Here is an 11,084-nt window from a genome sequence, read left to right as displayed (position 1 = left end):
AGTCTCTGTGGCTCAGTGGTAAAGCATCGGAGCGCGAAATCCGAAGGTCTGAGGTACGATTCCTCATGGGGACTCAGAATCTTTTCTTTGTCCCACGCTCGTGACAAGACGAAAAATATCTTTCTCTATTAATATGGAAGTTATATAATTCTTGATAAGGGTAAAACTTGAGCTGTGCTCTTGTATGAGGGTCTCAATGAGGTGATATACATTTCCTTGTAAGTTGGTAAAGAAAAGTCTAAATGACATCAAAGCAATGTGTCGATTCTCAAACACCTGATTGCTAGATAATGTATCGAATTTCCGCCGAGAAGGAACATATTGATTACTTCTAATGGTTGAAGGACTAACAAGTTTCCATTCTTTTCGAGAAAGTTCTTCCTTTATCTTTGTACTTGTAAAACATTCCTACGAATACTAAGTTGTGCCACCTGCCTACTCCGCGACCTGTTCGACCAGGGACTAACGCTCGAAACTTCAGCTTTAGAAACTCCTTACGGTGGCCAATGAGACGAACTAAACTGCAAATTTAGTCAACCCAGACGGGTAACGTTCGGCCGTTGGCTCAAATTTCGAACACAAAATTCAGAGCAGCAAAAACGAATCTTTCGGTCGGCGGGATTTCAAACAAAGCAATTTATAATTTATTCAATACGGTCAATTCGTGAGAAGATCGGCGTTTGTTTAACGGTCGATCTTCAAACGTTCTATCCGTCCAAAGCAGACGGACAGGGCGTGTTAGCGATCCAAATTCAGTGGAACGAACTCAACTGTGTCGTATCAGTTTAAGTATGCATTCATCATGGGAATAGATCGGCTTGACTGAATGACAGTCTATTAACTTTGAATATTAATGTTGTGAAATGTATTTGAGGGGAATATCGATTAAAATGCGTTGTAAGTTGTACCCGTGGTACATGACGTTACTTTTAGTCACGTGATGACAGGGGAATTTCAGCGCTACCATGTGCTTGAAGCGTATTTACGTGTGATGTTTGTTACTTTGTCATATCAAAGTTGGTCGCTCATTAAAAAGCAAAAGATACAACGCATAAGTTTGAGTGGGGAAACAACTGTAAAACCGGAAAATTGATATATTTTACTCAAACGTAGAGCTTACCATTAACTTAATTCCGTCGTTTTTGTTCTTTTCATGTGAAGTTCAACGTTCGAACTGGGCCACCTTGGGAATCAATGAGAACTCAAAGTAACCCCAAACAAACTGCCCAAAGCGCGGGAAAAAGTCGAGTTGCTAACAAGGCAGTTTGGACATTGGGAGAAGCTCAGTGAAATTGACATTCAGCAAGTCAATTTGCATTACAACTGTCCCGCGAGTAGGCAAAGCTTCGAACTGTTTTTATGCAATGTTTAGCAATCGTTTGTTAGTTATGGTGACGAATACTTTCTGGATTTTTACACCGTCTTACGACGCAAAGGAGTTTTCAACCTTTGACGCGCATCATTTTCAACGCTGTATGTCGTCATCACCAAATGGTCCTAAATCTCTGAATGTGACATCTAGGAGTGAACAGAGTATAAATCAAATAAATAGAGGGGGTAACTTTCTAAAGAAACTGTGGGGCTGCGTCGAAGGAAGAGTATAACAGGGTGATTTAGTATTATCAACTCAGTTGATAATACCACATTACAGCGTGTAAATAATTCTCTCCTAAAATATCAGCACCATACCACACGGCAAGTATAAATAGAGTTAGGCAAAGTATCACCTTACTTTCTTGATGTAACAGGCATGTTCTCAGCACAAGCTAACGGTAAAGTTAACGGTTTTTAAGCCATTCAAAATCATCCGTGGCGGGCAATCCTTCCCACAATGAAATCTATTTGTTGTTCCTAGATTCTTACGCTTACGAGAGATCGATCTGCCAGGATGAAAGGAAGATTAAGGTAATACGTGCTTACTATGGCAGGAAGAAGGCGTTTAAATGTGGATTTGGGTTGGACACAAACTGTGAAGCTAAAGGATCTGAGGCTAAGGTAATTTTTTATTGTCTAACACGGACATTATTTTTTTTCTGGCTCATTTTGTCCTATTTATTACGGCGTGATTTTTGGTGAATGTGATAGTTGTTATTGCGATCTTTGCCCCCGTTGTCTTCACCGCGTCTTCTGATGGGTTCATGATCTGGCTAGTTAGGAGAATCCTCCTCTTTTTTCATTCCTTTCCTGTTTCTTTTTTTAACATCTGATGAAAAGTTAAATGACTTGTCATATTTTATTTTTGTTTGGTTAAGATAAAGGAAGCTTGCGACGGGAAAAACACGTGCAAACTTCATGCCTCAAATGATGTGTTCGGAAACCTTGTCCAACGTGGTCTTCCAAGTACATTCAAGTCAAATACCAGTGTGCCTAAAATGAAGGTGGTATAAAAACAGTATACTCCTTACAAACTGAATTTAAGGACATGTTTTTAATTTAGCCTCCTTTCATCAGAGACGCTCTAGATGCACTCGTTAATGTCGCAAAATGTGGGGCAAAGTTGAATGCAAAAAGCTCGGATCGTCTGACAACTAGGATCGGTTGACGAAAGGGGAGGGATAAAAGAAACTGTCCACCCTCAGACTGCGTAAAAAAAAATGCACGAAATTAGTCAATAACTTGTTTTTTTTTTGTTTTTTTTTCAATCTTCTCATTTTTTCTGATATTTTTGTACCCACTTTCATTTTCTTCACTGTTTGGTGTTGATTGACGTGCTCTCAGTTCATGAGCATACCCAGGTATCATTAGTATCGACCTGAAACGGCAAGATAATTCAGTCTGTCCCATAAACTCTTTTCTGTTTCATATTACAGGTTATCATTGCTGCAAGACATTCAAAACATTTCAATAAATGCCAAATAATTTAAGTCACCTTTGTTTCGCTGAGCGCTCTGTAAATTGCCACTAATATAAAAAATTCTACAATAAAATACGATACGAGCAGCCATCCTAACGAGGAGCAGCGCAATCGTACACTGCAGTTAACAAGTCTGCTGCAATTATAATTTACATTTCTCCTCTTGGTTGTCCAGCGTTTTAAAGGTCAAAAATGACAAATGGAAAAAGCCTGATTTTTTTCCCGTCCCCATAATTTTTGTTCGAAGGAAACCAATTTTGTGACGCCGTTTACATTCAGAAGAATCAAGATTTTTCGTGAAGCAACTTACTCTCTGTAGACAAGATCCTCTCGCTTAACTATTGGTTCAAAAAGTATTTAAAAATCGTAAATTCTCTCTTCCTTCCTCTTCAAACGGAATCTCTTAAATCAAAATGAAGGAAAGATGAAAAGGAATCAATATACACACTGAAAAATTTTGAGTTGCATCTTTATTAGTTTCACTGATAAGTGTGGTACATTCATTTAAATTACATATTTAACTAAATTACCGTTTTCGAAATTGTAATAACTTCACACTTTGTGCGCAAAACCTCAGCAAGTTAATAAAACTGGTGCGTAATCTCGCCCTGCGTGATGTGTAGGCTGCAGTAATACCTCAACTGTTCCATTACAAAATCTGTTCTCCTTCATGAACCCCACCGTGAGAAGGCAAGAGCTATACGCTGTTGTTATGCCAAAAATCCTCAGAAGTTAGAGCGCCACATTATCAGCGAGAAAAAAAAAACATTGATACCTCTGTTTTCAAAAGAACCGATGATCAAACATATAACCAAAAAAAAAAAAAAAACCAAAACCAAAATGAGAACGTGCGGATATGATCGAGATACGAACATAAAAATCATCATAGGATCACCACAATATTAATGTCATATAAACGGTAAAAAGAAATGAGATAGAGAAATCTACGGCGTGATTATAACTAAAGCGACAAGACAAATATCTACTACTAATTTATCTATCTAAAGTTGGATACCACTATTTTACTCCTGCAATTTCCTATAATACATAATTTCCCCATCGCACTAAAATCTCAATCCTGATCACATAGCTTGGAGACAAGATCTTCAAACTCGCTCCCCTCTTTAGCCGCATTGTAGCCTGCAGTACGCCTGCTGGTTCCCTGGGTGAGATCCGTTGCTGTATCTGACAGGGAACGCAGAGTCCGTTTGTACGTGAACCCTCGTGTACCGTCGGGTCCGCTGGGTTTACGGATCACTTCAATTCTAAGGGGAAAAAATTCCATGATTTTACTACAGAGATCCTTCTCATAGACTAAACACATCCAGTGCGACCGAATCTGTAAAAACTCAGTATTTGGTTCACATTATGAAACGCCAATCTCATTATCGATTATCCCATAACGACGCAGTCCCAACGAGTAACAACGATACAACTGCGAATGTAGAGTTTAACCTTTCATTCCCAACATCTGATCGATAATTCTTAATTCCAGGCCGCTATGAATTTCCGCGAATGTTCGTTCAGAGAATTTGCAGTTTTACTACTTCGCTGGACGTTAATTTTCTTAATCTTCGTCACACTGCCAAATAAACGTTACATATGGTCGAGTGATAGAAGTCAATCAAGGGATTAGTTGCATAAGTAGTTCGTTCCTATCAAAAAATTTTGAATTAAAAAAAGAACTGAACTACTCGCAACCTTTCGGCCTAACAGCCTACCTTGGTCCTGGGCTTTCGACACTCTCCGTGAATGTTCTGCGTATGAGTCGTTCGGGTCGCTGAGAATCACTGTGGAAGAAAATGACACAAATTTCAGATCAGCAGGCAATTCATTCTGGTTTGTGATTACAATGTCTCAGACGTTAATAATGACTGACGAAGTTGGATAAGCAATAATACAGCTTTCTGGACGATCTGGTGATAATATTGACTACTACTTGCATGGAATAGATTTTAAAGGAGTCGAAGAAACTACTTACCTGATCCTACGCACACTACATGCGCTCATCTTTCGGCTCTTCTGATTCTGCACCACAACAAATTCCACCTCGTCTCCTGGCTGGAGGATAGAAACGAGAAATACTGAGTCAAATCTATTGCCTCGACGAGCTGAGACTTCTGAGTAGATCTAGGTGATGTCGTTACTGGCGACGTCCCCTATCTAAAGCCTTTCGCAGGAATAATGCGAGGTGAGTGCTTTCTACTTACCTGTAGTTCAACTTCACCCTCCACTTCACTCATATGAAAGAACAGATTCTTTCCTTCCTCATTTTCGTAAGCAATGAATCCAAACTGAAAATTAATCAAGTGCATACATCGTTTGAACACTACTCTTACCACCAACAAATCTATGAATCGCGAGCGTGGGACAAACGAAAAAAATTCCGCGTCCCCATGGGGAAATGGACTTCAGAAGGAAAAAAAAAACACTAACCTGGCCTTTGACTGACTCAACTCGCGCCCGCACTCGTTGTCGTACACTAACCACTTTCATGGCAATCTCCCTTCCCGTTTGTTTATCGACACCGACTTGAAAACGCACCTAAGGAGTAAAAGAAAATACTGTTTAATAATTTAATTTGCGACGGGAAGTATACTCTCTTAATTCAGCAGAGAACCGCCTGGTTCACATCCTCAAATGGCAAGGTTATTTCCAGAAGAGAGTTTTGAAGCTCGAGTTGCAGTTCCGATAACACTATACCTTATCTCCATACTGTAGCACAGTCTTTTTGTCCACAAGACTTGTAATTCCATACTCCACAGTTAAGGAGTCTCCATCATCCAAGTCCTCCTCCACCTCATTCTCAGAATCGCTCTCCTGGTCCTCATTTGTAATACGCTCTATTAAACCAGCATACTCCAATTGCTACAAAATACAGGGCCACAAATGAGGAGGTAAAGGAAAAGTGGATGAATGAGTAGTATGTACGTTTTATCAATTTATTAATCACTGTTTTTTCGAAACCGAACTTCAGGTTTACTCGAAAGGTGAACTTTGAATAACTCCCACACTAAAGAAATGGTCTATATACATATCCAAGCAGAAAAACGCATTGGTTTTTAGATCTTTAAAGTAAATTGTAGAATTAAAAAACAAAATAAACATTACAATTAAGTTTAAAACAACTGCAGTCTGAAAGCCTTACCTGTGGATCAGCACGCCTTAAAGACCTCAGAACTTTGCCCACATACACCTCTGGCAGAATTTGCTCCTGAGTTATGGTCCCTCGAGCTAGTTTGACTACCATCTCTGCACTGACTTTACCATTCTTACATTTGATGTTGTATTCCACCTCATCACCAAGAATGAGCTCATTGGGATCACCATCGTATTCACTATCAGGGATATTTAGTCAAGCGTTTAATCAATTTATCGGTAGGCAGGAAAAAGAGAGAGGCACTCGATGAAATCTAGGTTTTGATTTGTATTGCACTATAGAAAACTTTCACCAGTACCGCTCCAACAGAGATGTAGGAATGAACCAAGGAAGGCTCGACTGGTTCTAGAAATACACTTTTAATTATGCTTAAATCGACAGCTCTACCAAAAGAGAAAATACTCTCGCATCAGAAAGCAAGTGAAAATAGTTGTGCAACTCCAGAATAGCCAGCAACTGTATATTAAGTTCAACAGTTATGTACACGTACCGGTAGATAAAATAATTTAGGCACAAACCTGTAGTGGAAAAACACTTCCTTGTCATGTTCGGTTGTCTCCAAAAACCCAAAATTCTCCTTGAGGGTAGCAACAAATCCCTGTCCACCAAAAAAAAAATTAGTAATAATCAGCGGCTAAAATGCAATTGTGCTGCAGTCATACAAGCATCTCTTCAAAAAGACCTTTAAGAATTGCACAAAATGGAGGCACTATAAATATATTTCCCATTCATAAAGTTCTCCAAACATCACAAACAAAAACAAATATACAAACAAAAATAGTAATAATAATAAAATACACTGTCTAATTATACTTTTGGACTTCCTAGTTTGCAAAATTTATTTTACATTTAAAATTGTTATTTAGAAACTCTTCCTGAAAAATATAAAAGAATCTCGTCATTTCAGAAAAGCAAAGAGCTCAGATTCCATACCATGTGCCGCAGTTCACTGTTTCTTTTCAACACTGTTACATTCACTGCTCTTCTGTAACCAGTTCTCTGACTTTCTGACAAATGGAACTCCACCTACAGATTGTAAGCAGAAAATGTTCAGCTCAGTATAAACTAGCTGTTGCATGTACAGTTGTGGTAAATGTAGTACTACATCAAAGCGTTGCATTTTGTTTTATTATTGGTGTCTATTAGAGGGCTTTAAATTATGTACTATTTTAAATTTCAGAGTACATTTTTTGAAAACAAACAAGGCAAAGTCACAGGAAACTTGTCCTAGCACATGCAGAATGTATAATTGTTGAATATAATCATTCCCCACTAGAATACATTAAAGACATCGATCTACTTCAACAAAGATGACATTAATTACCAGGTCACCATACTGGGCAACTCCTCTCAGCTCAAAGTTATTAAAATCAAATGGCAACAACTCTTTGACTCCATCAATGAAGCAGTTGATCAGACCAGACTCACTCTCTCTGTATAAAAAAAAAAACCAACATACTTAGATGATTGTATAATAAACAGAATTATACATGCATTTTGATTGATCCTTATTTATGATCTGTTGAGGACAACACACAGATGACATAACCATCAACAATTTTCATCTTGTTATTATGTAAAACAAATAGATTCCATGTCACTATGAGTGTCAACAGTAATATATTGCTGAAGACCCCAAAAGGTGGTAAGACCATCAGTGACACACTCAGCTACGCCTTGTCTGCAGCTCTTTTTGTTTTTTGACCCCAGTTTGACATCATCTGTGATCTACAATTATTACTGTACAGATGCACACCAACATGGAATCTATTCATTAACTAAATAGATAAAAGAAGTGAACTAATAATGGTAAGTTCAATCTTATGTTGGACCCTCACAGTCCACTTCAAAGACTCAGGTCTGAAATTTAAAAATAGGAAAGAAGTTTTTCACAACATTTCCATCACCCACCTGTTGTTATCCTTTCTGGGGCTGCGCGTGCCATAGCTGGGTTCTCTTTCGATGTATCCCTCATACATTTGAGATGAAACTTTCTACAGAAAATTAAATTGTTGTCATCATGTTAACTCACCATGACAAACTTCTGAGAGAAAAATGATATCCAGGCAGCAAGAAATTATTATTGCAAACCTCCATCTGAATAATTGTTCCTTTGGGTACAACTCGGACTTTTATTGCATGTAGGCGTTTAATGGAAGATGTGTCCTAAAACAAAAGCAACATCTTAGAAAAATTGTCACCAATGTAGAGCTATCTATTGCCTCAACTAGAGAACTTGTTCATGTTTGGCATCATGTTATGAATCGTGCTCTATCTTATTAACCAAATAAACATGTACCTATTAGAGTAGGCTTAAACAACTATTGTGAAAGACTGATGGTTACCTGCACCACTGAAGATAAAATGTACAATTAAAAAAGTATGTAATCCTTTGCTCACCTCAGATACTGCAAATTCCACTTCATCTCCAACTTGAATTTGATGTGCCTTATTAAATTTAAGGACAAACAAAAAACAGTGAGCTCTTAACTCTTATCTTGAACCAAGACAACCTAAATGTATCTTAAAATGTACATTAGTTAATCTTACAAATATACAAATACATGTATGCTTGTTTACAATACATATCAAAAAGACTTCTCCCAGAGCTGATCAAACATGAGAGCACTTTTATAATATAGGACATTATTAACTACCAATAACAGTCTTCTATAAGTTTTAATGGAATAATTCATAAATAAACAGGAATATCTATACATGTATGTTTCTAATTTCATCTCCTTCTCACACACTCTAACACATTTTTCATAAATATGATATGTACTCAAGCCTCCGTTTCAAATTTTAAAAGCAAAAGTGGAAGAATTAAACGACAAGTGTAACAAAAGATGTGAAGAAATGGTTGGTGCATTTCATAAATTGTCAGAATTCGTAATTCATTTGGTACATACAGAGTCAAGAAGTGCACTGTAGTGGAAAAACATCCTTGCATCTCGATCACAGCACTTTATGAAACCAAATCCTTCTTTCAAAGATGCTACAATACCCTGATAGAGAAAAGTGTCCATCAAGTTTCAATGACTATGTAAAAAAATAACTGTTAACAAGAATTAACTACACCGTACAATGTTCACATGGATCTCTCTGAGGGGGATTTCTTAGGTAAGATGTCATTTCAATGTAGAGGTATGTGTAGGAGTCTTTTTAATCCTTCACTTCCAAGATCTCATAAGAAATTCTCCTTACTGTTTGCCATACAATTCTCATGATGTTGGTTTGGAAATTTAGCATTGAATCAACTAATAATTCTCTGATTGATATTTTTTTTCATTCTCATCACAAGTGTGCTGGATATTGTAGAGATACTGTAAAGAGAAATTTTATCTTGGTCACTCATAGGAATTAAAAGGCTAATTCTGGTACATCCAAAAAGAAAGATAATTCATAGCCATTACCAATTCCCTTGACTCTCCATCAATAGGTTCAGCTACATCAACTAGGCTGATATTTGTAGCTCTTTTCAGAGAGTCACGGCGATCTACAAAAATAGAGAACAGTAACGGAAATAAGCAAGTCTGCACCTAAAATGCAAATACAGAATGCTAGTTTCATTCACTTTACCCTTGAACCATTAGAAGAGTAGCAGCAAATTTGTATCTCAATGCCATATTGTTATATTGATAAGCAGTGGCTGAGTTCTAATGACAGTGACCTTCTTACTGCTACACAAAAAGTACATGTGACTCTAAGTTATAGCTCTTTCCTCTACTGCTTCAAAATTAAGTACAATTTAAATGTGTTCAGTTCCAATCTAAATCTATTAGTCGGACTACTAAGACATCCTAAGACAATTTTTTCAGAAAACCTACCAACAGCAATATTAAATTCCACTACATCTCCAACTCTAAGGGAGAAGTCTCCATGCAAATCTCTTTCAGAGAAGACAATCTCTTCCTCAACATCATCATTGTTAAGGGGAGTGTACACAATCTTTCCATGCAATGGATCATGTTGTCTCTTTGAAGCAGATTTACTCAGTGGCCGATCCACAGTTCCTTGAAATCTTTCATCGCTGATGTCTTCAAACTTCACAGTTCCTTCAGGTAATTTTTCAACACGCACTGCAACTTCCTTGCCCTATTTGAACATATATGTTTGATATATAAAATGATCAATTATTCCTTGCTATCAGTAGAGTTTAAAACCAAAATTTCATACATAAAGGCAAACAGAAAACAAATACATATACGAATCTGGCTTACATTTCTTGCTTGTATTCCAAATTCCACATCATCTCCTAACATGAGTTCACTAATATTGCCATTGAATTCACTGTAGTGGAAGAAAATCTAAAAAACAAAAAATTATAAACTTGGCTTAAGGGAAGAGAGCAGACCATGAGAACCTCTCATAGCTTTGACAGTAAGATTAGTAATTAAAATAACAATAATTAAGTAGTAAAAAATAGAATTTGTGTATTTGTACACTGTATCAAACAGACAAATTAACCGAACATACAATGTAGAGACTCTACAAACATCTCATTTATCAAATGAAGAGCTTTATTGATCTCACCTCACTAACTTTGTCTGCCCTTTCAATAAATCCAAATGATTCTTTCATTGAAGAGACAACCCCCTTTCAAAGGAAAAAATACAGAAATATATTATGTCCTTAAATAAAATAGTTTTTTTTTTGGTTACTTACCAGGCAGCTTTTGTAGTTGAAATACAACCATCTGCCCAGTCCATGTTTAACAACTAAGTTGCTATGGAGAGGTTGGGTGCCTGAGACATCCAGGAGCTTGCACTGTTGGCATCCAGCTCCTAGATGTAGACTGCTCCCATGGCTGGCAAATCCTGAAAACCCAGATGAATAAACAGTGGAAAGAGGGAGAGAAAGGGTTGGGAAATTACCTGGATGATGAGATGTCAGTCCAAACAACGCTGCAAATTCAAGCTCAAAGCACATGCAAGAGTGCCTCAAACAAAGAGCACATGGAATTCCGACACATGCGCAAATACAAAAACTGCTGACTACAAAAGAATGCTGATTCTCTTTGTTGTCGACTCCATTAAATTGAATTTAACTGCATTTAATGCAATTTCC

At 37.3% G+C, this 11,084-nt stretch overlaps 2 protein-coding genes across 2 annotated transcripts in view; one reads left to right on the top strand and one right to left on the bottom strand.

The window, feature by feature from the left end:
* The first annotated feature begins 1,747 nt into the window (after nucleotides 1-1,747).
* On the top strand, nucleotides 1,748-3,164 carry LOC131772447 (L-rhamnose-binding lectin CSL3-like). Its single transcript, XM_066160860.1, has 4 exons — nucleotides 1,748-1,772; nucleotides 1,856-1,995; nucleotides 2,253-2,378; nucleotides 2,811-3,164. Exons 1-4 carry the CDS (start codon nucleotides 1,751-1,753, stop codon nucleotides 2,862-2,864), a joined length of 342 nt encoding a protein of 113 aa, XP_066016957.1. The 5' UTR covers nucleotides 1,748-1,750; the 3' UTR covers nucleotides 2,865-3,164.
* A 145-nt stretch (nucleotides 3,165-3,309) lies between these two features.
* The window catches only part of LOC131772543 (cold shock domain-containing protein E1), a 15,385-nt gene continuing 7,610 nt past the window's right edge, over nucleotides 3,310-11,084 (bottom strand). Inside the window, exons 12-29 of the mRNA XM_059088474.2 lie at nucleotides 10,551-10,613; nucleotides 10,238-10,324; nucleotides 9,845-10,112; nucleotides 9,431-9,513; nucleotides 8,927-9,022; nucleotides 8,415-8,462; nucleotides 8,106-8,180; nucleotides 7,926-8,008; nucleotides 7,339-7,447; nucleotides 6,948-7,040; nucleotides 6,533-6,612; nucleotides 6,003-6,192; nucleotides 5,558-5,722; nucleotides 5,291-5,398; nucleotides 5,065-5,148; nucleotides 4,836-4,915; nucleotides 4,576-4,644; nucleotides 3,310-4,119 (exon numbers count right to left, since the gene is read on the bottom strand). Coding sequence (XP_058944457.2) covers nucleotides 3,927-4,119; nucleotides 4,576-4,644; nucleotides 4,836-4,915; nucleotides 5,065-5,148; nucleotides 5,291-5,398; nucleotides 5,558-5,722; nucleotides 6,003-6,192; nucleotides 6,533-6,612; nucleotides 6,948-7,040; nucleotides 7,339-7,447; nucleotides 7,926-8,008; nucleotides 8,106-8,180; nucleotides 8,415-8,462; nucleotides 8,927-9,022; nucleotides 9,431-9,513; nucleotides 9,845-10,112; nucleotides 10,238-10,324; nucleotides 10,551-10,613 — 1,974 coding nt within the window. The 3' untranslated portion in view covers nucleotides 3,310-3,926. The remainder of the gene's footprint in view (nucleotides 4,120-4,575; nucleotides 4,645-4,835; nucleotides 4,916-5,064; nucleotides 5,149-5,290; nucleotides 5,399-5,557; nucleotides 5,723-6,002; nucleotides 6,193-6,532; nucleotides 6,613-6,947; nucleotides 7,041-7,338; nucleotides 7,448-7,925; nucleotides 8,009-8,105; nucleotides 8,181-8,414; nucleotides 8,463-8,926; nucleotides 9,023-9,430; nucleotides 9,514-9,844; nucleotides 10,113-10,237; nucleotides 10,325-10,550; nucleotides 10,614-11,084) is intronic.

Source organism: Pocillopora verrucosa, chromosome 1, assembly GCF_036669915.1.
Source record: "Pocillopora verrucosa isolate sample1 chromosome 1, ASM3666991v2, whole genome shotgun sequence".
Classification (NCBI taxonomy): Eukaryota; Metazoa; Cnidaria; class Anthozoa; order Scleractinia; family Pocilloporidae; genus Pocillopora; species Pocillopora verrucosa.
This window is presented reverse-complemented; position numbering and strand designations above follow the sequence as displayed.